The sequence below is a fragment of the Bombina bombina genome, chromosome 12 (assembly GCF_027579735.1).
Source record: "Bombina bombina isolate aBomBom1 chromosome 12, aBomBom1.pri, whole genome shotgun sequence".
NCBI lineage: Eukaryota > Metazoa > Chordata > Amphibia > Anura > Bombinatoridae > Bombina > Bombina bombina.
This window is the reverse complement of record NC_069510.1, coordinates 109,529,280-109,557,063: the sequence shown is the minus strand read 5'-3', so window position 1 is coordinate 109,557,063 and position 27,784 is coordinate 109,529,280. Positions and strand designations below refer to the sequence as shown.

The window sequence follows — 27,784 nt, the reverse complement described above, 5'->3', positions numbered from 1 at the left end:
TATAGGTCTGCTATCAACTTACTTGAAACTGTGGAATCGTTGTTAATTGTCACATTCCATGACCTATGAAGGTAAAGGTGTTCATGGCAGACCTGTGGAGACAGTGATATGAAACTAGAGTTAGATTGAATTCCGAGTTAGATGTATTCCCTACATCCATGGTATCCATGGTGCTGAATCTAAAATGGTCTGGCTGCTAAGATTTACATTCATGATTTTCAAATAAAGATAGCATGAGAACGAAGAAAATGTGCTAATAGGAGTAAATTAGAAAGTTGCTTAAAATTGCATGCTCTATCTGAATCACTGAAGAAAAAAATGTGGGTTCAGTGTCCCTTTAAGAATTTTAGAAATGGTTCATATTGGTCATTAATGTTTGTATATAACTAATAGAGATTTTTAATAAAAATCAAACTTTTATTAAAGTTTTTAAAATATCTAATTTTTAATGATAGTTTTTAATAATATTTTTAAGGATTTCTAAGAGAATTTTTGCTTGTATGCTAATATATTTTATATATACTGGTATACTATTCATTTTTATTATTTAACTTTTTGTAGGAAAGAATTTGGGGCATGTATATATAAAAAGAACCCCTTTTATTGATGTACTTTATTAATTATATTTTTGATAAATTCTGTATAATGCAAATATGATGGTGGCTTGTCCCCTTTATTAAATCTATAATTAATTAGGAATGAACCAGTCAGGGATAAGCAATGCAGCTATACATTGAAATAATGATGAATTTATCCCATCTTGAGAAAGCCCTGCGGGGTGAAACGCGTTGATAGTGAACAGGTATGCAGACCTGGACTTCCTACAAGGATAACAAAGCATAGTGACTGTTCTTTTATTCTTAGAAGAGACATGAATTTATTAAGGAATATAGGATAAACATCCTATTTGCCTTCAAAGATCCATGACCTTGGAGCTTTAAACCTGTTTAGATTACAAAGGAAGGTCTCAAGGGAGATTGAAGGCGATTTTGAACATCAGCGGATTACAGACTACCACGTGACCCTGGTGATTGTCGAAACTGGTGACTGGCAATTTCCGTAACTCCGCCCACTAATGTAAACACTGCACTTTATACAGTAAATAATAAACTTCTAAATACACTGCCTCTCAAAGCTGTTAGTTGTTTATACATTAGTGGGCGGAATTACGGAAATTGCTGATCACCAGTTTCGACAACACCGGTACACCGGGAGCAGGGAATACACTACACAGAGACCATCACAGGTTTCTGGCGTGCAGTGATTGTAAAACACCAGAGAAAGTTGGAGATCCCTGCAGTGTTGAGTTTCATTGATAAGTCGGCATTGGTAGTCGAGACCTGAAGGAGTTATAGGTGTTTAAAACGCCGTAAAATACAATCTCTTCCAGTTTTATCTATAGACTAACTCTGATTTTAATCATTAAATGGAGCAGCTTCCAGTGCACTGAACCTTCTTAATATAAGGGAGACGTCCCTTTGATGTTATAATCGTATATTTTACATATATTTGTATATTTTGGATATAATAAAATTGTGTGTTTTTGTAGTTTCTGTCCAGTATTAGCAACTCTATATAACATTTGATTTATTTTAATGAGTATTCCTTGTGCTATTAGAGCCCACACCTAGCATTTATTTTATTGTATACATAAAAAAACAGATTTATAATTGTTTTATAAGTTAACTTATTTTGCTAAATTATCACTTTGTAAATAAAAAAAATGTTAATAAATCGACCCTAAAGCAAAAACAGAATATTGAAGAATTAAAGCAATCTGTGCCCTAAAACCTTTTAAGACTGAGAGTTTATGCTTAGAAGAAACACAAATAATATAGGATCTCCCCCATCCTAATTCTTTGTGATACTCTTGGAACCAGTCCCATTGATATCCTGTAAACTAGATATACTCACCTTCTTATTATAATCTAAAAGGCAGAAGGAGCAATTCAGTTCACTGATGTTTGCGTCTTCAAGCATAGGGGTGAATTCAAAGCTGAAGCTGTATCTTTGGTGGTTTAATTTTGGAACTATGGTACCCACATCCAGTCTCTGCTCTTTCTCTCCCACGTGAAGTTTGCATTTAGTTAGATTCAAAGGATTGAAGTGCATGTTCACAGTAGGGTGAAAAGTGGCATTGATCTGAAAGTGTAAATATAAAACAGTTAGAAATGTTGCATCTACTCTCAGTGCTGAGTTATGCGTTGTATTTAGTTTTTGCCCTAGTCACTTGGCAACCAAATTCATAACTATATAATATGAAGATAATAGGAGTGGGAGAGCATCATGGCACATAACTAGGCCTCAAAATGAACTGTCCCCTAGAGCAGGGGTCAGTAACCTTGGCTCTCCTGATGTTTTGGAACTGCATTTCCAATGATGCTCAGACAGCCTAAAGAATGTCTTAGCATCATTGGAAAGGTAATTCCAAAACATCTGGAGAGCCACGGTTGCTGAACCCTGCCCTAAAGGGCAAGCCATTGCCGAAGGGCCTAGTATTTATGTATAAAGTAGCAGAAGTTTAAACATCCTCGGGTAAAGAAACATACTGTGATGGTTTTTACATCTTTAGCTACTTACAGCTGCCTAGTACATGATTTTTTTTTTTGTATTTTTTTTACTGCCATATTTGTCACTAAGAATAAAAGTAGACAGCTGTCTATGGTCCATCTTCTCTTTAGAGGTTTGATTGGCTGGCTGAAAAGTCCACTCCTCCTATTATATAAACTTGCCTGCCAATAATATCCAACACTGTAGGATCGAAGGCCTGTTAGTGACCAATGACCAATTGCCCCGTATTGCGTAGCATACTAGAAATACCTCCCATATCTCCCTCTTTTTTAACATTAAATCTTCCTTCTCTCATAGCCCTGTAAGTGTGTAATATTGTAATTAATTTGTAATTCATACTTTGATGTGGGTCTCCCACTCTGCTTACAAGTAGAAATGATTAATTAATTCCATTCTGTCCATAAAAATTAGATTAATGAAGGATTGTGCTGTGCATCATCTACATCCAGTAGCGGGTGCCCAACTGGGGCCTAGATCTTCAGCTTTTATCCTGGACAGTTATTTTCCTATAGCTATTTCCTCGACCAGAAGGGTTTCATAGCAGTCTGGTCTTTCTTGAAAGCCTTCTTTCTTGATTTTTTTTCATCAAGTTAAGGTTGTGCTTTGGACAGTGTATTCATTGATTCCAAATGTACTGATACAATTAAAGGATTGTGGTTCCTTCTTTATGTTCAGATCCAAAAAAAATTAAGCTGCTATTGGTGGGAAAGTCTGCCTTACCTGTCTTGTCTCTCCCTATTACATTGTCGTCTCATGGACTTCACATCTTGGGTATGAGATCCCAAATGTGATGTCTCTTAGACTCTCACTAACTTATGAAAGAAAGCAAAAAATGTATGCTTACCTGATAAATTAATTTATTTCATTATGGTGAGAGTCTGCAAGCCCTGCCCTTTCTGTCTTTCTGTACAGTTTGTGGCAGGACTTGTTTTGCATTTCATTTGCCACCCTTTTCAAGTTTTTCTCCTCTACTAGGCGCTATGTATGACTGAGGGGTTCTGAGAGCGTGGGAGGGATCAGAACTTTGGTATGTTGGAGTGTTTTTGCCTTATCCTATCTGACTGGAGTGTAATCCCACATGTGATGTCATGTGGTCTCTCAGCATCATGAAAAAATGAATTTATCAGGTTAGCATACATTTTATTTTTCTTACCTGTGTCCTTAAGTACTTTACAAGTATAGGGTATGGTATGTTATATTAGTGAATAAGGGAGCATATAACATATAGACATACATATAGCTAATGATGGATACTTATATTGTATGGGGACTTTTCTGCATGTGAAGTAGCTTTAGTCCGAGTACAATAAAGATCAGGGGGCATATTTATTAAACTCCGTATGGAGCTTGAGGCCCCTTGTTTCCGGGGAGCCTTCAGGCTCGCTGGAAACAGAAGTTATCAAGAAGTTATGAAGCAGCGGTCTAAAGACCATAACTTGTACGCCTGCTCTGAGGCGGCGGACAGAAATCAACCCGATCGAATTTGATCTGGTTGATTGACACCCCCTGCTAGCGGCCAATCTGCTAGCGGCCGCGAATCTGCAGGTGGCGGCATTGCACCAGCAGTTCACAAGAACTACTGGTGCAATGATAAATGCAGACAGCGTATGCTGTCGGCATTTATCGATGGGCAGCGATGTGCAGCGGACATGATACGCTACTTCGTATCATGTCCGCTCGCACATTGTTAAATATGCCCCCAGGTGTGTGCTTAGCTGTACCTGTGTTTATGGAGAATGGAGCAGGTGCCAGTGTACTCACAATGCTATACTTATAACATAAGCAGAGGATATCAGCCTAATATATCAGGAACAAATAACACAGTTAAATTCAAGAGTATATTTGTGTAATGTAAATGTTATGAGGTTGCACAAGTAGAAGTAACAACACTGCCTTTAGTAAGTTTGTAAAATCTCTTCTATATGAATATCAAATGATGTGTTTATAAAGCTACTGAATACGATGTTCTACAATTGCAAACAGTTCTACCACAGAATTACCTGTCAGATTAACCATAATAGTACACACTTTTTTTCTTTAAAGTGATGGTAAATCGTAGCATTTTTGAAACGCTAGGATTTACCAGTGCAACAAATAAAGAGGACTTTCAGTCATGATGTATAAAGAAACCTTTATTATCTTATTTGCAGCGAGTTGATAAGCACCTCCGGGCCGCCTTTGGCAAAATGCTATTTTTTCAATGAGGTGACGTTTTCACCTCTCAGCCAATAGCCATGCGGGCCAATTGTCATTATGCTGTATGGCTAGTATGACATTGGCTAAGAGGACGCTATTGAAAAAAATGAGTTCTGAGTGGGCGGCCAGAGGCGCTCAGCTTGGTATAAACTCAATGCAAATAAAGGAATTTTTTTATACTTCATGACTGAAAGTCCCCTTTATTTGTAGCACTGGTAAATCCTAGTGTTTCAAAAATGCTACAATTTACCATCACTTTAAAGGGACACTGAACCCAATTTTTTTCATTTGTGATTCAGATAGAGCATGACATTTTAATCAACTTTCTAATTTACTCCTATTATCAAATTTTCTTCATTCTCTTGGTATCTTTATTTGAAATGCACGAATGTAAGTTTAGATGCCGGCCCATTTTTGGTGAACAACCTGGGTTGTTCTTGCTGATTGGTGGATAAACTCATCCACCAATTAAAAAAGTGCTGTCCAGAGTACTAAACCAAAAAAAAGCTTAGATGCATTCTTTTTCAAATAAAGATAGCAAGAGAACGAAGAAAACTTGATAATAGGAGTAAATTAGAAAGTTGCTTAAAATTGCATGCTCTTTCTGAATCACGAAAAAGAAAAAAGTTGGGTTCAGTGTCCCTTTAACCCCTTAATGACCGAGGACGTACGCCACACGTCCTCAGAAAAAAGGCAGTTAACGCCTGAGGACGTGTGGCGTACGTCCTCGGTTTGGAAAGCAGCTGGAAGCGATCCTCATCGCTTCCAGCTGCTTTCCGGTTATTGCAGGATGCCTCAATATCGAGGCATCCTGCAATAACAATTTGTACCCCTCCGGTGCAGAGAGAGCCACTCTGTGGCCCTCTCTACACCGGCCATCGATGGCCGCAATCGTTGGTGGGTGGGAGCTGCAGTGGGAGGCGGGTGGGCGGCCATCGATGGCTTCAGATACACAGAGGGGGGCGGGATCGGGGGCGGGAGAGTCAGGGGCGCGCACAGACACGCGCGCGTGCACGGGGGATCGGCAGGCGGGCGCGTGCACGGGAGGGAGCGGGTGGGAACCGCTTACACTACAGAAATAATTATGTAGTAAGTGGGAGGAAGAGGGGGAGTAAATGCCCCCAAAAACTAATCTAAGGGATCTGGGAGGGGGTGGGGGTAGGGGTTGGTCGTGGGGAAGCTACACTACAGAAAAATGTAAAAAAAATAAATACAAAAAGAGGAAAAAATATTGTTAACTGGGTACTGGCAGACAGCTGCCAGTACCCAAGATGGCCCCCAATAAGGCAGGGGGGGTTAGAGAGCTGTTTTTGGGGGGGATCAGGGAGGTTGGGGGCTAAGGGGGGATCCTACAAAGTAGCATATGTAAATATGCTAAAGATGTATTTAAAAAAAAACTTTTATTTTAGTACTGGCAGACTTTCTGCCAGTACTTAAGATGGCGGGGACAATTGTGGGGTGGGGGAGGGAAGGGAGCTGTTTGGGAGATATCAGGGGGTCTGATGTGTCAGGTGGGAGGCTGATCTCTACACTAAAGCTAAAATTAACCCCGCAAGCTCCCTACAAACTACCTAATTAACCCCTTGACTGCTAGCCATAATACATGTGTGATGCGCAGCAGCACTTTGCGGCCTTCTAATTACCAAAAAGCAACCCCAAAGTCATATATGTCTGCTATTTCTGAACAAAGGGGATCCCAGAGAAGCATTTACAACTATTTGTGCCATAATTGCACATGCTGTTTGTAAATAATTTCAGTGAGAAACCTAAAATTGTGAAAAATTTAGCGTTTTTTTTAATTTGATTGCATTTGGCGGTGAAATGGTGGCATGAAATATACCAAAATGGGCCTAGATCAATACTTGTGGTTGTCTACTACACTACACTGAAGCTAAAATTAACCCTAGAAGCTCCCTACATGCTCCCTAATTAACCCCTTCACTGCTGGGCATAATACACGTGTGGTGCGCAGTCGCATTTAGCAGCCTTCTAATTAGTAAAAAGAAAAACCAAAGCCATATAAGTCTGCTATTTATGAACAAAGGGGATCCCAGAGAAGCATTTACAACCATTTATGCTATAATTGCATAAGTTTTTTGTAAATAATTTCAGTGAGAAACATAAAGTTTGTGAAAAAAATTGTGAAAAAGTGAACATTTTTTTTTATTTGATCGCATTTGGCGGTGAAATTGTGGCATGAAATATACCAAAATGGGCCTAGATCAATACTTTGGGATGTCTTCTAAAAAAAAATATATACATGTCAATGGATATTCAGGGATTCCTGACAGATATCAGTGTTCTAATGTAACTAGCGCTAATTTTGAAAAAAAGTGGTTTGGAAATAGCAAAGTGCTACTTGTATTTATGGCCCTATAACTTGCAAAAAAAGCAAAGAACATGTAAACATTTGGTATTTCTAAACTCAGGACAAAATTTGGAAACTATTTAGCATGGGTGTTTTTTGGTGGTTGTAGATGTGTAACAGATTTTGGGGGCCAAAGTTAGAAAAAGTGTGTTTTTTTCTATTTTTTCCTCATATTTTATAAAAATTTTTATAGTAAATTATAAGATATGAGGAAAATAATGGTATATTTTGAAAGTCCATTTAATGGCGAGAAAAACGGTATATAATATGTGTGGGTACAGTAAATGAGTAAGAGGAAAATTACAGCTAAACACAAACACCGCAGAAATGTAAAAATAGCCTTGGTCCCAAACGGACAGAAAATGGAAAAGTGCTGTGGTCATTAAGGGGTTAAAGAAAAAATACTTGGGAAGTGGAGTCTGGCTGAGACCGTTTTTAAGCATCTGTAAAGTCAATAAAAAGTTATACTAAAAGTATTTTGTTATTTAAAACATAAAAACCAATATAAAAACAGTGTTTTTTCCCAGTTGTGTTTTGCTACAAATGTTTTCTCAATGAAGGATAATGGTAACGATGCAAATAGTCACTTATATTGTCAGTATCTAGTCAGTTACACAGGGCAATGTATTTTGATTGGTTTATGAGGGATATAAGTATACCAGTAACCAGTAATTCCATCAGTTAAATTATCAAAAAAGTTAACCCTTTATGGGCTTGGTGATTCAGGTAGACTTGGGTCACATTTCAATTTCCCTGGTTTCCCTTTATGAAAACATTAAAATATTAATAGTTAACGGAAAGCTTGATAAGCCCTCAAACCATACCAATTTTTTCCCCAAGTGAATTGGTTTGAAATGGCTATAATAAATATTTTTTAAGGGCCAAAATGTAGCAAACTTATTTAAACCATTTGTATTTGTAAAATATAAAACAAATTGTAATTGTTGTGTGGTAAAGCCAAAATAGGATATTTAGCATCTTCTTTTGTCTGTAAAAACAAACAAAAAGAGCTGAATTAACTTGCACCTTTACTTTTATAGCAAAAAGATAAAAAGAAATGGTGATTTCTCATATTAGCAGACACATTTAGACTGCAAACAGTGCAAGGCTCATGTAACAAGAAACACTGGTACCTTTGCATAGACCTTCTTGCCAGTGTGTAGTACTTTTGGGGTGTCACTGAAGTCAGAGCTGTATGACAGCTCTAGGTCAAAGACAGGGACCTTGCAGATGAACGGGATCTAGAAAAAAAATGAGGAAAAAAACAATACAACAAGATGAGATTTCTACACTCTACTGATGCCAGCTCAAGTAGTTTTATTAATACTTTTACCTGAACTTTTTTAACAGGTCATTTAACCCTTTGAGTGCTAATGACAGCTCTGAGCCGTCACAGAGTTTCTCACTCTGGTGCTAATGACGGCTCAGAACCGTCATGAGCACTCTCCCACCTTGAGGGAGATCTGGGGGCTCCTAACCACTCCTACCCCGGCGACCGTGCCTGTAGAGTGACAGGCATCACTGGGGCTTCACGTGATGCACGGTGACGTCGCGCGCAATAACGTGATGACGTCACCGCGCAACTTTATTTATACTTAACAATGTTAAGTATAGGTGGAGGGGGCATACTGCTTAGAAGCCTGTATCTCAGGCATCTAAGCTGCTACAGACTCCCACGACCCATTGTTGGAAAGGTTATCGCCTAACTTTTCCAACAGTGTAAGTCTTGGGGGTCTGTAAAAAAAAAACAAAAAAAAACAAACATTTTTTTTCCAAAAATAAAAAAAATAAAAAAACCTTAGAAAATATTAGCACCCAGGTGGGAAAGTGCTTAGCACTCAAAGGGTTAAAGCAAACAATTCTGCCTTGTATTTAAAACATTGCAATTAAAATATCACATATATTTGACTACCTGAAAATTGGTGTGTGTATGTATATATATATATATATATATGTATATATATATATATATATATATATATATATATATATATATATACAGTATATATACTTTTTCTTTACTTTCATACAGGTGGTGAGAGTGCACAATCCATTACTCCTGGGAATTACCTTTCCTGACAACTAGGAGGAGGCAGAAATTCCTAAACCCCTAAAGCTCTATAAAACCCCTCTCACCTTACCAGAAACTAGTCTTGTCTTTGCCTCCACTGGAGGAAGGTGAAGAATGAAGAGGTGCAGGTGCATGTGATTCTTCTGTGAGAGAGGCTTTCAGGCTATGTTGAGGCCTATTTTCCTCTCAGCATACAGTGTTTGTCAGATGGATGTATAATGGGTGTGGTTAGTGGCTCTTTTTTCACCTCATGGAAAATTTTGGCACAAACCTTCCATAATGGTCACAGGGGTCTTTTGCCTCTTCTTATGGATCTACAATATACTCCTATTCTATAACCTCTGCTGATGTGTTACAGTACTGGTTTGGCTTTATACTAGTAGATGAGTGTCTGTTGGTATCTTCGGATAACATTAGTCGGGAAATTGTTGTCCCTTCTTTATGTCTTAATTCAAAGACTTCTTCAGAGAGGCTTCTTCATAATTTGGATGTTGTTAGATCCTTGAAGTATCATGTTAATGCTACTAAGGATTTTAAACAAAATTCTAGTTTGTTGATTTTTTCAGGTTCCAGACAAGTACAGAAGGTTTCTGCTGTTTCTTTGGCTTCATGGTTGAAGCTTTTGATTCATAAAGCTTACTTGGAGGTGAGACCACCTAAACGGATTACAGCCCTTTCTACCAGGTCTGTGGCTACTTCCTGGGCTTTGAAGAATGAGGCCTCTATTGATCCAATTTGCAAGGCAGCTACTTGGTCTTCTTTGCATATTTTTTACTAAATTCTACCATGTTGATGTTTTTGCCTCTTCCGAGTCAGCTTTTGGTATCAGAGTCCTCCAGGCAGTGGTTTCAGCTTAATATTTTTTGCCTCTTTGTATGTTATAAAACAAAGACATTTATTTGGGTTTAGGATTTAGTTTATTAGTGAAAAAAAATGTTTTTCTATTGCGCCGTATCTTTTCATTACTTGTGGACTTCACAGTTTGGGTATTGGTTCCCAGGAGTAATATATTGTGGTCTCTCACCACCTGTATGAAAGAAAACATACTCGATAAATTAATTTCTTTCATGGTGGTGAGAGTTCAAGAGACCCCACCCTGTTGTATTTGTTGGTGGTGGTTATTTATTTTTTGGCACATCTTTTTTCCCTGCTCCTATGTTTTTTTGTTCTTAATTCCTTTTCCTTCCTATTTTGCTTGGCTATACATCAGACTAGTTTCTAGTAAGGTGGGAGGGGTTTTATAGAGCTCTTAGGGTTTGGGAATCTTTGCCTCCTCCTAGTGGTCAGGAGTAATTGATTGTGGATTCTTACCACCTGTATGAAAATAATAATATATATATATATATATATATATATATATATATATATATATATATATATATATATATATATATATATATACAGTATATACACATCAATTTTCATGTAATCAAGTATATGTGATATTTTAAGAAATTAATTTATCAGGTAAGCATAAATTATGTTTTATATATGCGTATATGATATTGGTGCATATATTTGTGTCCTGAAAGCTAAGAACCAAAAGAATCCAAAAATTACATAGCAGCACCTTTGTTTTTTAACTGGTCCCTGTTTGTTTAATCATTATATCCACAATACTAATTTACAAGGGAAATGGAGGGCAGGATGGGAGAGAAACTATACTGGGAGGGAGCTCTGCTTTAAAGTTCAGTGTAAGGATTTAGTAAATGATCTAGTGTACAACACGGCACTATTTGATAACAGGCATACTCTAGGCTTAGCATACCCTCCCTTTTCCACTCTCCCACATACTACTCCAGTAATTTAATACCCTATCTACAGGTAATTAGAGACCTATTCAAATATTATCAAACAGACCCCTAGATTACGAGTTTTGCGGTAAGAAGGGTGCGGTACTAATACATATTAACCCCTAATCTGCTGCCCCCAACATCGCCGACACCTACATTATATTTATTAACCCCTAATCTCCCTCCCCCAATGTCGCCGCAACCTACCTACATTTATTAACCCCTAATCTGCCGCCACCCCCAACGTCGCCGCCACTATTCTAAATTTATTAACCCCTAAACCTAAGTCTAACCCTAACCCCCCTAACTTAAATATAATTTAAATAAATCTAAATGAAATTACTATCATTAACTAAATTATTCATATTTAAAACTAAATACTTACCTATAAAATAAACCCTAAGCTAGCTACAATATAACTAATAATTACATTGTATCTAACTTAGGGTTTATTTTTATTTTACAGGCAATTATTTTAACTAGGTAGAATAGTTACTAAATAGTTATTAACTATTTAATAACTAACTAGCTAAAATAAATACAAATTGACCTGTAAAATAAAACCTAACCTAAGTTACACTAACACCTAACCTTACACTACAATTAAATAAATTACCTAAATAAAATAAAATACAATTGAATAAATCAAATACAATTAGCTAAATTACAACAAAAACAAACACTAAATTACAGAAAATAACAAACAAATTACAAGATCTTTAAACTAATTACACCTAATCTAATAGCCCTATCAAAATAAAAAAGCCCACCCAAAATAAAAAAAACCTAGCCTAAACTAAACTACCAATAGCTTTTAAAAGGGCCTTTTGCGGGGCATTGCCCCAAAGAAAACAGCTCTTTTACCTGTAAAAAAAATACACACAACCCCCCAACAGTAAAACCCACCACCCACACAACCAACCCCCCAAATAAAACCATAACTAAAAAAAACTAAGCTCCCCATTGTCCTTCAAAAGGCATTTAGCTCTATTGCGGCCCAAAGCCCTAACCTAAAAATAAAACCCACCCAATACACCCTTAAAAAATCCTAACACTAACCCCCGAAGATCCACTTACCAGGAGAAGTCTTCATCCAAGCGGCAAGATGTCCTCAACGAAGCCGGCAGAAGTGGTCCTCCAGACGGGCAGAAGTGGTCCTCCAGACGGGTCCATCTTCAAGACATCTGGCGCGGAGCATCCTCTTCCAACGACGACTACCCGACGAATGAAGGTACCTTTAAGTGACGTCATCCAAGATGGCGTCCCTTAGATTTTGATTGGAACAGCCAATAGAATGAGAGCTCAATCCTATTGGCTGATTGCATCAGCCAATAGGAGTTTTTAAACCTTAATTCCGATTGGCTGATAGAATTCTATCAGCCAATCAGAATCTAAGGGACGCCATCTTGGATGATGTCACTTAAAGGTACCTTTATTCGTCGGGTAATCGTCGTTGGAAGAGGATGCTCCACGCCGGATGTCTTGAAGATGGACCCGCTCCGCGTCGGAAGGATGAAGATATCTTGCCGCTTGGATGAAGACTTTTCCCGGTAAGTGGATCTTCGGGGGTTAGTGTTAGGATTTTTTAAGGGTATTTTGGGTGGGTTTTATTTTTAGGTTAGGGCTTTGGGCCGCAATAGAGCTAAATGCCCTTTTAAGGGCAATGCCCATCCAAATGCCCTTTTCAGGGCAATGGGGAGCTTAGTTTTTTTTAGTTATGGTTTTATTTGGGGGGTTGGTTGTGTGGGTGGTGGGTTTTACTGTTGGTGGGGTTGTGTGTATTTTTTTTTAAAGGTAAAAGAGCTGATTTATTTGGGGCAATGCCCCGCAAAAGGCCCTTTTAAGGGCTATTGGTAGTTTAGTTTAGGCTAGGTTTTTTTTTTTTTTTTTGGGTGGGCTTTTTTATTTTGATAGGGCTATTAGATTAGGTATAATTAGTTTAAAGATGTAATTTTGTAATTTGTTTGTTATTTTCTGTAATTTAGTGTTGTTTTTTTTTGTAATTTAGCTAGTTTTATTGAATTTAGGTAATTGTATTTAATTTCGGGAATTTATTTAATTGTAGTGTAAGGTTAGGTGTTAGTGTAACTTAGGTTAGGTTTTATTTTACAGGTAAATTTGTATTTATTTTAGCTAGGTAGTTATTAAATAGTTAATAACTATTTAGTAACTATTCTACCTAGTTAAAATAAATAAAAACTACAAACTTGCCTGTAAAATAAAAATAAGCCCTAAGCTAGCTACAATATAACTATTAGTTATATTGTAGCTAGCTTAGGGTTTATTTTACAGGTAAGTATTTAGTTTTAAATAGGAATAATTTAGGGAATAATGGTAGGTTTTATTTAGATTTTTTTAAATTATTTTTAAGTTAGGGGGTGTTAGGGTTAACGTTAGACTTAGGTTTAGGGGTTAATCAATTTAATATAGTGGCGGCGACGTTGGGGGCGGCAGATTAGGGGTTAATAAATGTAGATAGGTGGCGGCGATGTTAGGGACGGCAGATTAGGGGTTAATAATATTTAAGTAATGTTTGCGAGGCGAGAGTGCAGCGGTTTAGGGGTTAATATGTTTATTATAGTGGCAGCGATTTCTGGAGCGGCAGATTAGGGGTTAATAATTTTATTTTAGTGTTTGCTATGCGGGAGGGCCTCTGTTTAGGGGTTAATAGGTAGTTTATGGGTGTTTAGTGTACTTTTTAGCACTTTAGTTATGAGTTTTATGCTATGGCTTTGTAGTGTAAAACTCATAACTACTGACTTTACAATGCAGTACCAATCTTGACGGGATAGGGTGTACCGCTCACTTTTTGGCCTCCCAGGACAAGCTCGTAATACCGGAGCTATGAAAGTCCCATTGAAAAAAGACTTTACGCATATTGCGTAAGTTGATTTGCGGTAAGGCCAAAAAAGTGTGCGGTGCCACTAAATTTTCAAGACTCGTAATACCAGCGGTATTAAAAAAGCAGCGTTAGAACCTGATAACGCTGCTTTTTCAGCTTACCGCAAAACTCGTAATCTAGCCGAGAGATTCTAATATTATCAGACAGAGATGTGTTTTTAATGTTACTGCAGGTTATCATATTATTGCTGGACTATTAGTTTTTGCTGTTGCTTCTTACTCTTAGGGGTCTATTTATTATTGTGCGAACAGATATGATACGATGTAGCGTATCATGTCCGCCGCACATCGATAAATGCATTTATCATTGCACCAGCAGTTCTTGTGAACTGCTGGTGCAATGCCGCCCCCTGCAGATTCGGGGCCAATCAGCCGCTAGCAGGGGTTGTCAATCAACCCGATCGTATTCGATCGGGTTGATTTCTGTCCGCCACCTCAGAGCAGGCGGAAAGGTTATGGAACAGCTGTCTTTAGACCTCCATACGGAGCTTGATAAATTGACCCCTTAATATTATAATTAAAGGTTAACTTTGAAATATTTTCTCTCTTTGTGCAACATGAACATTCTATCCTTTACCTATAACTTCTAGATGTTTTTTGTATGTGAGCACTTATATATATGTATACATATGTATTTATGTGGTTTTTTTGTGTATATATGTCTGTAAATGCATATAAATACATATGTACACATACACACACACACATATATATATATATATATATATATATATATATATATATATATATATATATATATATATAAAACACAGGAATGGACACCCAGGTTGCTCGGGGGTTAACTGCCTGGGTTGCTGGGAACTTTGCAGCTGTCTGTCAGTGTTCAGGGCTGTGGAGTTAACAGTGGCTTAGGATGTGTACCCAGTCCAGTCTGTGAGTGTGGTCCATTCCTGTGTTTTGTTTTTACATAGGGGAGGTTACAAAAGCCTGTGTCACCCTGGGAGGTTCCCAGTTGGTTTGTTTGGAAGTATGCATTGTGTGGGTGCTGGTTAGGGTCCCAGGAAGGGGGAGACCTTGTCGTGGTCCTGGGCTTGATCCTTTGGCGCCAAATGTAACTGACTTCCCCCAGTTTTGCTTTTAAACGTTGCTGTGAATCTGCTAGTGAGTGCTGGGTTTTTTGTGTTTTATATATATATATATATATATATATATATATACATACATAGGCATATTTAGACATGTATATGTATGTATCTCTATGTTAAAGCCCTTTGCCTGCCTCCCCCCCCCCCCCAATACCGGAGACCCTTATATCTTTAAAAACTTTTTTGAGCATTTTTTTTTAAAATAGTTCTTAGTGTTAATATGAGTGTAACTGTACTTTATAATGTATTTTTGTTGTGTTTTGTGACACTTTTTTGTTTCGCGAAAACAGCTAACCAGAGATCTGAGGTTGCGGTAATCATTCTAGCATAAATTGCGATTAAGCTCAAGCGATCGCTTTTACTTTAAATTTTCATACGAGCAGCAAACACCTGCGATAAACCCCTTTCGCTCATGCGTAACTATTAACCTTAATATTTTGACATTTAACACCCCCACTATCAACACTGATTGTTGTACAGAGTTCCAAAATTGAAACTTATTCTGAAATCCAAACTTTTTAATGAATATTTATGAAATACGTTAGACACTTACCGATAACGTTTGATTTCCACTTTTTAGAATGTACTGGAAAAAAGCAAATAACAATCTGTTAGATGGTGCATAAACCTACAGAGGTTAGTTACATTTAGGCCTATATCCAATGTCACTGCACAAAAAAGTATCAAAAAGCCTCTACTGAGTCCCTACAAAAGACAATTACAATGTAGAAAGTTGTAGGTTGTGTTGAGGTTCAAAGTCTGTTCCTAGCAACGCTAGATCACTTTTAAAAAAAGAACCAAGTTGCTTGGTATGCCCTAAAAATAATGATAATTTATTAGTAATAAATAATATAAATAATTAATCAATTCCAATATTCTTAATTTATATTCTTAAAAATACATATATTTTTCATTTTTTAAAAATTATTTTATCTATTTATACATTAGTTTTAATAATATAACATTTATTAAATAAATATTTTTAATGTTTTAAAACTTCATTATTTTTGTTATTTATTTATGTATACATTAGTATTGATAATTTAATGGCAGTTTATATTATATAATATTATTTTTAGATTTAAAATTTGAGTTAAATTATTTGTAGAATGTTTAATTTATTTTACATATATTTAAATAAAGATATATATATATATATATATATATATATATATATAAATAAAAAGAGAGAAGCGCTCAACCTGGGAACGAAGGCCCCACATAAGGCCGAAACGTACGTCTGGGGTTTTGCTGTTTTTCTTGCTCAGAGAAGGATTGCCTGGTATTTCGGGGCTGGACTGTACTGTTAAGTCAGGATCAGACTGGTATGCTTCAGGAAAGTTCTTCTCTGTGAAAGGCACATGTTGAGCAAAACGAGGCTGCTTCTTGGGTGGTAACTAGCCATAGAACAAGCTATTATGCTATTGTTCATTCCCAGGTTGAGCGCGTCTCTCTTTTTATTTATGCAAATTATGACACTTAGGAAAGTCTCCCTAAGTGTGATGCGGGAATCCAGACATGGACCCGTTGCTCAGTGTGCCTAGAGGGATATGGCTGCACCTCACTGGCGAGGCCCATAATAGGCCGAAACGTATGTCTGGGGTTTTGCTGTTTCTCTCGTTCAGAGAGGGATTGCCTGGTATTTCGGGACTGTACTGTTAAGTTAGGATCAGACTGATATGCTTCATGAGAGTTCTTCTCTGTGAAAGACACATGTTGAGCAAAAAGAGGCTGCTTCTTGGGTGGTAACTAGCCATAGAACAAGCTATTATGCTATTGTTCGTTCCCAGGTTGAGCGCTTCTCTCTTTTTATTTATGCAAATTATGACACTTAGGGAAGTCTCCCTAAGTGTGATGCAGGAATCCAGACGTGGACCCGTTGCTCAGTGTGCCTAGTGGGATATGGCTGCACCTCACTGACGAGGCCCACAATAGGCCGAAACGTACATCTGGGGTTTTACTGTTTTTCTCGTTCAGAGAGGGATTGCCTGGTATTTCGGGGCTGGACTGTACTGTTAAGTCAGGATCAGACTGATATGCTTCAGGAAAGTTCTTCTCTGTGAAAGGCACATATTGAGCAAAAAGAGGCTGCTTCTTGGTGGTAACTAGCCATAGAACAAGCTATTATGCTATGGTTCGTTCCCAGGTTGAGCGCTTCTCTCTTTTTATTTATGCAAATATCTATATATACACTGTATATATTTTTTTTTGTATTATTACTATTAAAATGTAATTGCAGATACAAAACCCATAGAAACAGTTGTACTTGAGCCACAGCATTTTGAAAACGGCAATAGGATATCATTGCTACATTTCTTTTGTAGCCTCCATAGAATACGTAAGTCAATGCTACCTGTCATTAATTGGCACAAGTTGCCACTACCCAGCTGCATATATATATATGTATGTATATTGCTGGGTATAATAGCTCAAAAGCTGCCCCTTGTAGCTAGAATTTATTGCATTTACAGGTAGTCTTAGAGACCCATTTATCAAGCTCCGAATGGAGCTTGAGGGCATGTGTTTCTGGCGAGTCCGATTGTGTTGATTGACACCCCCCCCTGCTGGCGGTCGATTGGCCGCGAGTCTGCAGGGGGCGGCGTTGCACCAGCAGTTCTTGTGAGTTGCTGGTGCAATGCTGAATACGGAGAGCGTATTGCTCTCCGCATTCAGCAATGTCTGTCGGACCTGATCCGCACTGTCGGATCAGGTCCGACAGACATTTGATAAATAGGCCTCTTAGTGTACCCGTGTTTTTACCAAATGCTCACACATAAGTGCTGACATCTTTATCACTATCTATACTTTTTTAAATACACAAGCATTAAATAAACAAAATAAACTTGCTGTTGGTTCTAAAAGTTATCTGTTATAGTTGTCAACTGCTGGATGTGAAATAAGCTACATTTCACCTTATCTATACAAAAAGGTCAAATTTAAGCACGCCATCTGTGTTGGGTTGTTAAAGGGACAGTCAACACCAGAATTTTTGTTGTTTAAAAAGATAGATAATCCCTTTATTACCCATTCCCCCGTTTTGCATAACCAGCACTGTTATAGAAATACACTTTTTACTGCTGTGATTACCTTGTATCTAAGCCTTGCAAACTGCCCCCTTATTTCAGTTCTTTTGACAGACTTGCATTTTAGCCAATCAGTGCTCACTCCAGGGTAACTTCACGTGCATGTGCTCAATGTTATCTATATGAAACACATGAACTAATGCCCTCTAGTGGTCAAAATGCATTCAGATTAGAGGCAGTCTTCAAGGTCTAAGAAATTAGCATATGAACCTCCTAGAATTAGCTTTCAACTAAGAATACCAAGAGAACAAAGCAAAATTGGTGATAACAGTAAACTGGAACGTTGTTTAAAATTACATTCCCTATTTAAATCATGAAAGTTTTTTTGGACTTGACTGTCCCTTTAATACATGTCGATAGATAATTACATGACCCCAGTTTATCTGTCTGTATGTCTGTTTCTCACAATGTAATCAAGGTAATAATGATTTTTGCATGAAAGTTATCTGCACTGTATTGCTCCATATTATCAGGAGTTAAAGGGATATGAAACCAAAAGAGTATACAAATAATTTTTTTTTTCCAATTTACTTCTATTATCACATTTGTTTTGTTCCCATGGTATTCTGTGTTTAATAAATATCTAGGTAAGTGTCTGGAGCACTGTTAAAAATTACATTAACAGTCTTCTGCCCTCTTGTGTCTATCTTGTTCTGCCCACTTACCGCATTAGTAATTTCTTGTTGACCAATAAGATTGTTCCTACAGCTTTGCAGTGGTGTCAACAGTTCCCAAAAACCACTGTTACTCTGTACTTTGCATTTGGGGTCTTCCAGGGTTATTTCAATTTTACTTGGATGCAGTGGGCATACCTAAATGGGAAACAAAGACACCTATTTTTTTTTTCTGAAAAGTTTAGTGTGCAACTTTAATTCTAAGGTGTGACTGTGTTATAATAAAATGGAAAATTACAGAGTTGTATAATTATATATTAAGAGGATTAATTTAAGATGAGATTCATGTGTTTTGCAAGGTGGACCCACCACATGTCACCTTTGTACGGATACTGGCCCGTCTTTGTCAAAACACCTTTTCATCATCCAGGTAAACTGTCCAGTATATATATTTGCAGATAGCTTTTATCTCAAATCAGAACATTTTTGCAGATTCTGGAACGCTTACAATATAGCAGGAAGTGCATGTTTGTGTACTACTGATTGCTGGTTGATAAAGACAACTCCCACAGTTCCATTTGTGGACAGTATATGCAGGTGCCCTGTGTTGCATATCTTGCCTTGCTGACATAGTTTTCTGTGACTCAATGATCTCTGTAATTCTTTACCTCAAGCACACGTTCTTCTATAGTTATCATCAGGTATTCATCATTACATTTCGGGCTGAAAGTGTTCAGTATATTATAACAGCCAATACTTTTGTCAGAAACTTCAGGATCTGGAGGATTTTGTGTTGTTTCCTTTCTGTCTTCAGTGTCTAAAGGGAGGGATAAGGTTACTCAACATTAAAAAAATACAAAAACACAATGCTTTCCATATCCTGTTACAGTACTTTTAATAGATTTGCATTTTATTTGTTTCAGTAAAATGAGAATACAGATGTTTTCTCTGAGCTATCAATTATTTCATGTGTCTTTCCAAAATATTGCCAGACATTATAACGATGATACGTGTATCAAATACTTCGACAGGTACATCCCACCTTATAGCTTCCATCATGCTATATCTGTATGCCTATCTAGACATTGATGGTATATATTTGCCAATTGAATTTAGATTTTACTATTATATATATATATATTTATTATATATATATATATATATATATATATATATACAAGTAGCAGATGTCCCAGCACTCCGACCTTGGCAGCGTATTAACCACCTGGGTGCAATCCTCAAGGTTCATATACAGATATAGTCAAAAGTGAAGGGCACTCTCAGGATCTTTTTTTGAAACACAATATTTCTTTATTATAAACCACAACAGGTCATAAGAGACAGAGTCGACGTTTCGGCTCTCCTTAGAGCCTTCTTCAGGAAAAAGTAAATCTCTCTCCGGCACGAAGCCATGCTTCCAAACAGGAAATATAAAATCAACTAATTGTATAAATAAATGTTAATAAATTTATTGCACAATTTAGACAACAATAAAATATATATACCACCGGTGGATATGCTAAAAAAACGTAATATTACATAAAAGTATGCTCTTATAAAAATATATATATATATACCACCGGTGGATATGCTAAAAAAAAGTAATATTACATAAAAGTATGCTCTTATAAAAATATATATATATATATATATATATATATATATATATATATATATACCACCGGTGGATATGCTAAAAAAACGTAATATTACATAAAAGTATGCACTTATAAAAAAAAAATATTCATGAATAAAAATACTTTGCTGTTCCAAATCCTTGAAAAGAACAAAGAGTATGTTTAAGACGGTATTTGGTGCGTAATTTTGTATATGAATGGGATGTTCCTTCAAACTTGAGACAATCGTATAACAATGGTGTGACAAAGTCTTGAAATAGTATGACGTTATTCTCCAGCAAATATAATGTGAACCGGAATACCAAAACAACTAATGTTAGTTATTTTTTCTAACCTTTTTCCTTAGCGTGTCTGATTGTATCCCACTCGGCGTTCTCTCTGCCAGACATTAGTTGTTTAGGGAAAAATAAGGTAAGATAAAATAGCCGTGGTGGGCAGGGGTTACTGAAGGCATTATTAACTAATAATCCGTCATTAAAGGGACACTCAAATCAAAATAAACTTTTATGATTCAGAAAGAGCAGCAGTTTTAAGACACTTTCCAATTTACTTCCATTATCAAATTTTGCACAGTCTTTCTGGGGAACAAGCGCCTACTGAGCATGTGCACAAGTTCACAGGGTATACGTATACTAGTCTGTGATTGGCTGATGTCTGTCACATGATATAGGGGGCAGGAAATGGGAGAAAATACATTTTCCAGAAAAAAATATACTGCTTATTTGAAATTCAGAGTAGGTGTTATTGCATTGTCTTTTCATTATGCACTTGTTAATTATGTAATTCTACTGCATTGAGTGGTCTTTTAAGCAAGGTGGTATTTATCCTAAATGCCTTAATGGCGATTGTTTCTAGTATTCCATAATTGCAACATTAGTTTGTGTACCTCTATCTAACTTCCACTCTGGCAAAGTTGTTATAACAGTGGTTTTCAAGTGCGCCGGAATAAGGCTTTTTGCACAAGTTAGCCTTAATAATAAAAGAGCCTTTTTGACCTTATCTTTGATTTTGAAGCGAAAGTGGATCAATAGTAGACTAGGGTCTCTTTTATAAAAAAAAAATTTTTTTTATTGAGGACAAAAAATACATTTATAAAAATACAAAGTACAGTTGTAATTTCAAGAGTTCACTTCATGTCTGATGCTTTGAGATGTACTTAAATAGTTACAGTCCTCTCAGAACTCAACATGTTTACAATATATATATAGCTGAGTTATACATAAAGAGAAAAGATAACACTTATAATATTTTTTAGTTACAATTAATAATAAAATTGTTAATATAACCTACTACAAGCTTCACCCTCTTAGTATATATATGGTAATAGGAAACATGAGAATGTGGTTTACAAGACAAGTATGGCAATGAGATAGGGCTTCTTCTGCCCCAATAGTGGGGTTCTCTGGGGGTCGTTCAATGTTTCAAACATAAAGGTGTTTAGATGGGAGAAATCTCTCAAATAAAAGTAGGTTGGAGGTTCTCTTATAAATTTATCATCTCAAATTTTACTCATATCCCTCCAGATATTTTCCCAGTAGGTCTCCAGTTTGGAGCAGCTCCACCATATATATATATCACAGTCCCCTTGGATCCCACAACCCCTCCAGCATTGACCTTTTAGAGAAGAATATATCTACTTAAGTCTGGATGGGGTAAGGTACCTACTGCTCAAAACGGTATTCAAGAATTTCCCTCCAAACCTCATCATTGTTATTGCGCTTTTTAGGAAGGACCAACTCACTCTATCAAACGCCTTTTTGGTGTCAGTAGAGACAAGTGCAGAAGGGATAGAGTTGACTTTTGAAAAGGCCATGGTCAGTGGCAAGTCATCTTGAAATACATTTGTATACAGCGCCAACATTACAAGATACAAGCTTCCAAAATGAGACCCCTAAAAGCTCAAAGATAATAGATATGAATTGAAGGAGGGAGCGCCTAGAAAAGGCTAAAGTATCTACATATGCTAAAATATGAAGGTTAAAAATTAATTTATTACAAACTTAACATACGATAGGAGACCCTATACACAGTACAGAATGACAGATAAAAACTATTAAAAACAAATTAAACCAATTATGATCAATTGATTATGGGTAGGTCAATTCCTTAAGACAAGTATCATCACATTTGTGAGGAAATAATATAGCTGTGAGTAAAATAAGTGTCCAAGAAAATATATATATATATGTATATATATATATATATATACATATATAAAGTGTCCAAAGGAAATATAAGTGTTCTTGATGAGTGTCCTCTGTGAATATCCAATGTGTCCAAATGGAGACTCCTAGTGTAGTGAATCCTAATTAGGTTGTTTGAAAAATGAAAAATATTGAACTATAAAGTGAAGCTCCAAAAATCCAATATAATATCCAATATAATTGATACCTGTGAAAACAAAAATTACATAGTGCAATACTGATTAAATAAATTGAGACTATGTAATTTTGGTTTTCACAGGTATCAATTATATTGGATATTATAGAGCTTCACTTTATGGTTCAAAATTTTTCATACTCCATTTTTTTAATTTTTATTTTTTTGGGAACACTGAAAACAACCTAATTAGGATTCACCACACTAGGAGTCTCCATTTGTACACATTGGATATTCACAGAGGACACTCATCAAGGACACTTTTATATTTCATTTGGACACTTTATATATGTATATATATATATATATATATATTTTCTTGGACACTTATTTTTACTCACAGCTATATTATTTCCTCACAAATTTAATGATACTTGTCTTGAGGAATTGACCTACCCCTAATCAATTGATCATAAATGGTTTTATTTGTTTTTAATAATTTTATCTGTCATTCTGAATTGTGTATAGGGTACCCAACCGTATGTTAAGTTTGTAATAAATTAATTTTTAACCTTGATATTTTAGCATATGTAGATACTTTAGCCTTTTCTAGGCGCTCCCTCCTTCTATTCATTCTCATTTTGGGAGTTAAGTGAGAAATATTCGGTCAAAGAAGAGGATATATCCCTACGGATTATCTAGCATGGTATCATCAAGTTTCCACAAGTACGGGATGTCAGGAAGGTTGGGCCACATAAATTCATATGAAACAGGCATGATCAGACCAGGTGATGGAGGAAATATCGCTTTGTGTGACATGATATACCTTTGGAATCTGTAAACAGGTAGTCATTGCATGCATATTTTTTGTGGGAGTTGGAGTAAAAAGTAAAGTCAACATCTGTAGGATGTAATGTATGCCAGATATTGTGTAAAACAAGCTTCTTGAGTGTATTGTTAAGGTGTTTAAGCACATGGTGGGATATAGTAGAAATACCAAGTCCCTCTCAATTTGTAATTACTGGAAAGAGACCCTGTGAAATTTAATATTCCTACCCCATTTTGTTTACGTGGACCAGAAGAGAAATAAGCTGATGGATATTTATAGTTATGCCATTTTAGTTCATTTTTTATTTTAGCAAAGTGGAACTCCTGGATAAATATTATGTCCCACTTCAATCTGTGCAATTCTTGTACAACAATAGAATGCCTGCCAGGGTTATTTAGGCCTTTAACATTTACAGTTGGCAGATTGACTTAGGATTTGCTAGAAGAGGTTTGCCTCCTGTATAAATAATAACAAAACAAAAAGTTTAACTATGAAAGGAAATGTGGTTTTAAGAATGGACCAGGCTGACTCATATGTGACCTCTTTAAGTTATCACCACTGTAAAAGCAACTTATATTCGGTCAAACAAGTAGGTAGAGCCAACCACTGGGTGGGGCAATTTAAACAATAACACTTTCAAATATAATAAAAGCAATGCACAGAAAATAAAAACTGTGACAAATATTCTAGAGCAGGGGTATCAAGCTCATTGTATCCTGGGGTGGGGGGGGGCACTGGCCATGTGTTCTTCTCCGATGGGGGCCACTTGAACAGAGTGCCCTGCTAGAGCCCAAGTAATATTATATAATAGGCTTTAAATATCCATAAGGCTGGGCACCAGAAAATGATTTTCTTTAAGTACTAAGGCTTCAGTACAATAACAATAAATGAACAATAACAATCAATGTTGTAATAATAGACATCATAATACTACAAAAACTTTGAAACATATGACTTAGATTAGTCAAAACTAAACATAATTTAAACCTGATTATGGATCGAATAAATGCTGCAGAGTACTATCCACAGGGACAGTTAAATGTTTAGTGTCATGAGTATGAGAATGCCCTAACCAGACTGGGAATGCTCTAAATCATAAGAGTACCTGGGCATAGTAGGCCCATAGCTACTATGCATCATCACATGAGATTGGCTGGCTTATTTGCAGCATCTGAGACCTGGTCAGAGGTCGGTGTGGATGGTATCTTCATTTCCAGAACTGAACAAAACGATTCAAGGTCTGCCAGAGTAATACAATTTATGGTCTCATCTCCTTTGGAAGCTGTTAAGCTAAGAGGGAAACCCCAACAGTAGTGTATTTTCTTTTCTTGTAGAGCTGTTATAAGAAATATGAGTTCCCTTCTTTTATGTTACGTAGCTGGACTAAGATCCGAGATTTGCAGCAGTATCCTTGTGTGTGTAACAGGGTGCTTAGTTCTGCTATGTCACAGGATTTCTTCCTTGTCTTTGAAATTCAATAATTTGATTTATAACATCATCATGTGGAGGCACTTTGGCGGAGAACTTGGGCGAAGGGCTCAATGCGCTCTTTCTATTGTAACAGGAGAGCAGAGGGATCCCTTAATATTACGGAAAACATCTTGCATTCATATACATCCATATAGTGCTGATGTTCTCGCGGTCTCTGGGATGCCCGTAATTCATAGATTGTTCCGACTACTGCGTTTATCTAAATCCTCCACGTTGTCAAGCAGATTTTGCACCATGTCAGAATTATATTGTGTATGGGTGGAAGATTCTTGTAATGTCTCCTGTAGAACCTCTTGTACATGTTCTATGTTAGTCACTCATTGGTTAAGTTCATTAACATCTTTTCATAGCTCACCAAAAGGGTTCTTAACTTCCACCATTAATGTCTTCCTTTGAGGAGAATCTTGAGATCTTCTTTAGTGATATATTTCAGTGGGAGGTTAGAGATAGCATGTATCTGAGCAGATACTGTATGACTATGATCTGGGTGCAGACTTTGATGAGTGTTGGATGGAGAGGCGTCAGCTTGTTTGAGAAATTGATTCATGCTTTAAGACTTAGCTTCCTAATCAGACATGATAGATTTCTTATGAGGCATCACCAAATGTTATCAGGTTTTATAGAGATGAGGAATAATCAAATTATAATTCCAGCTTTCAAAGAGAATGTAGTGATTCCAATAATAAGTTTTATCAAGTATGGTTCCAGGGTAGTGGAGAAATCTCACAGAGCAAGCAAAATCATATTCATTCTATAGAGTTATAAAGAACTTGCATGTTTGCCATTCAGATATTCTCTGCTGTGCTTAACGGTATTATGTTGGCACTTTGAAATCCTCATGTAAGGAGACTTTCAGACAGGATACCTCAACAGTGAGAAATGAGGCAAGTTAAAAGTTGAAGTGAGTATAAAGTTTTGGACAGTGATTATGTCTCTGGTACTGCAACATGTGTCTGTAATGTATATGATGATGCATACTGTCTTAAAGACTGTGACAGCATCATATGCCGGCTTTGAAATTTATATAAATAATGTGAATACATGCACAGGAATCATTAAAAACATAATTTATGCTTATCTAATAAATGAATTTCTTTCATGGTGGTGAGAGTCCATGATCCATTACTCCTGGGAATTACTCTTCTCTACCACTAGGAGGAGACAAAGACTCCCAAACCCCAAGAGCCCTATAAAACCCCTCCCACCTCACACATATCTCAGTCTAATATATAGATAAACAAAATTAGGTAGGAAAAAGGAATACAATCCATAAAAAGGAGGAGGGAAAAAAGATGAACTAAAGAAAAAAATTAACCTAAAAAAAATAAGGGTGGGGTCTCATGGACTCACTCCACCATGGAATAAATTAATTTATCAGGTAAGTATAAATTGTTTTCTTTCATACAGGTGGTGAGAATCCATGATCCATTGCTCCTTGGAACCAATACCCAAGTAATACAATAAATGGACGGATTTAAAAACGTCTTTTTTCACTGAGAAATTGAATCCACAACCCCAATAAAAAAAAATATGTTTTTTTTCTTTTGAATACACTTAAAAAAAATCAAACAGACAAAAAAATCAAACTGAGACAGCTGCCTGAAGAACCTTCCTACCCAAGGCTGCTTCCGAAGAAGCAAAACATCAAATGGTCGGATTTTTTAAAAGTATGCAAAGAAGACCAAGTAGCTGCCTTACAAATCTGATCAACTGAAGCCTCATTCTTGAAAGCCCAAGAAGTGGCAACTGACCTAGTCGAATGAACAGTAATCTGCTGCGGTGGAGGCTGACCTGCCTCAGAATAAGCTTTGTGAATTAAAAAGCCAAAGAAACAGCAGAAACTTTCTGACCCTTCTTGGGACCAGAAAAATTATTTAACAAACTAGAAGTTTGTCTAACGTCCTTAGTAGCATCAATGTAAAATTTAAATGCCCTAACAACATCCAAAAGAAGGCAAATATTTCTCTTAAGCATTTTTAAAATTAGGACACAAAGAAGGAACAACAATCTCTCTGCTAAAGTTGTCTGAATAAACAACCTTAGGCAAAAAATCAAAGTCTGTAAAATTGCCTTATCCTGATAAAAAATAAGATATGGAGGATCACAAGAAAGAGCAGATAACTCAGAAACTCTTCTAGCAGCAGAAATAGCCAAAATAAATAACACTTTCCAAGAAAGTAGATTAATATCCACCTTATGCATAGGTTCAAAAGGAGGAGCCTGCAAAACACTTAACACCAAGTTAAGATTCCATGGAGGAGAAATTGGCTTGATAACAGGTTTAATACGCACAAGAGCCTGAACAAAACTATGAATTTCAGGAACATTTACAATCTTCCTGTGGAACAAAACTGAAACAGCAGAAATCTGTCCCTTCAGAGAACTGGTAGATAGGCCCTTTTCCAAACCATCCTGAAAAAATTGCAAAATCCTAGGAATTCTAAAAGAATTACAGGAAAGAACACCACACTAAGAAATAAAGGACTTGTGATAGATTCTCCTAGTTACAGGCTTACGAGCCTGAATCAAGGTTACAATCACAGAATCAGAGAAACCCCTATGTCTAAGGACTAAACGTTCAATTTCCATGCCATCAAGTTCAGACACTGAGATCCGGATGGAAGAATGGACCTTGAGACAGAATGTCTGATCGCAGAGGCCAAGGAGGACAGCTGGACATCTGAACCAGATCTGCATACCAAATCCTGTGAAGCCATGCTGGGGCAATCAGGATTACTGACAACTTCTCTAGGCTTATCTTTGAAATCATTAGAATATATGGGTTAGGGGGTGGCAGAGTCTAGC

General features: G+C 36.7%; 1 protein-coding gene across 3 annotated transcripts in view; it reads right to left on the bottom strand.

Moving 5' to 3' along the window:
* The window catches only part of ENG (endoglin), a 160,624-nt gene that overhangs the window by 13,850 nt on the left and 118,990 nt on the right, over positions 1 to 27,784 (bottom strand). For all 3 annotated transcript variants that reach the window (XM_053695619.1, XM_053695617.1, XM_053695618.1), the window contains exons 8-13: positions 19,372 to 19,520; positions 18,755 to 18,901; positions 15,560 to 15,592; positions 8,269 to 8,376; positions 1,915 to 2,142; positions 23 to 92 (exon numbers count right to left, since the gene is read on the bottom strand). In XM_053695619.1, coding sequence (XP_053551594.1) covers positions 23 to 92; positions 1,915 to 2,142; positions 8,269 to 8,376; positions 15,560 to 15,592; positions 18,755 to 18,901; positions 19,372 to 19,520 — 735 coding nt within the window. The remainder of the gene's footprint in view (positions 1 to 22; positions 93 to 1,914; positions 2,143 to 8,268; positions 8,377 to 15,559; positions 15,593 to 18,754; positions 18,902 to 19,371; positions 19,521 to 27,784) is intronic.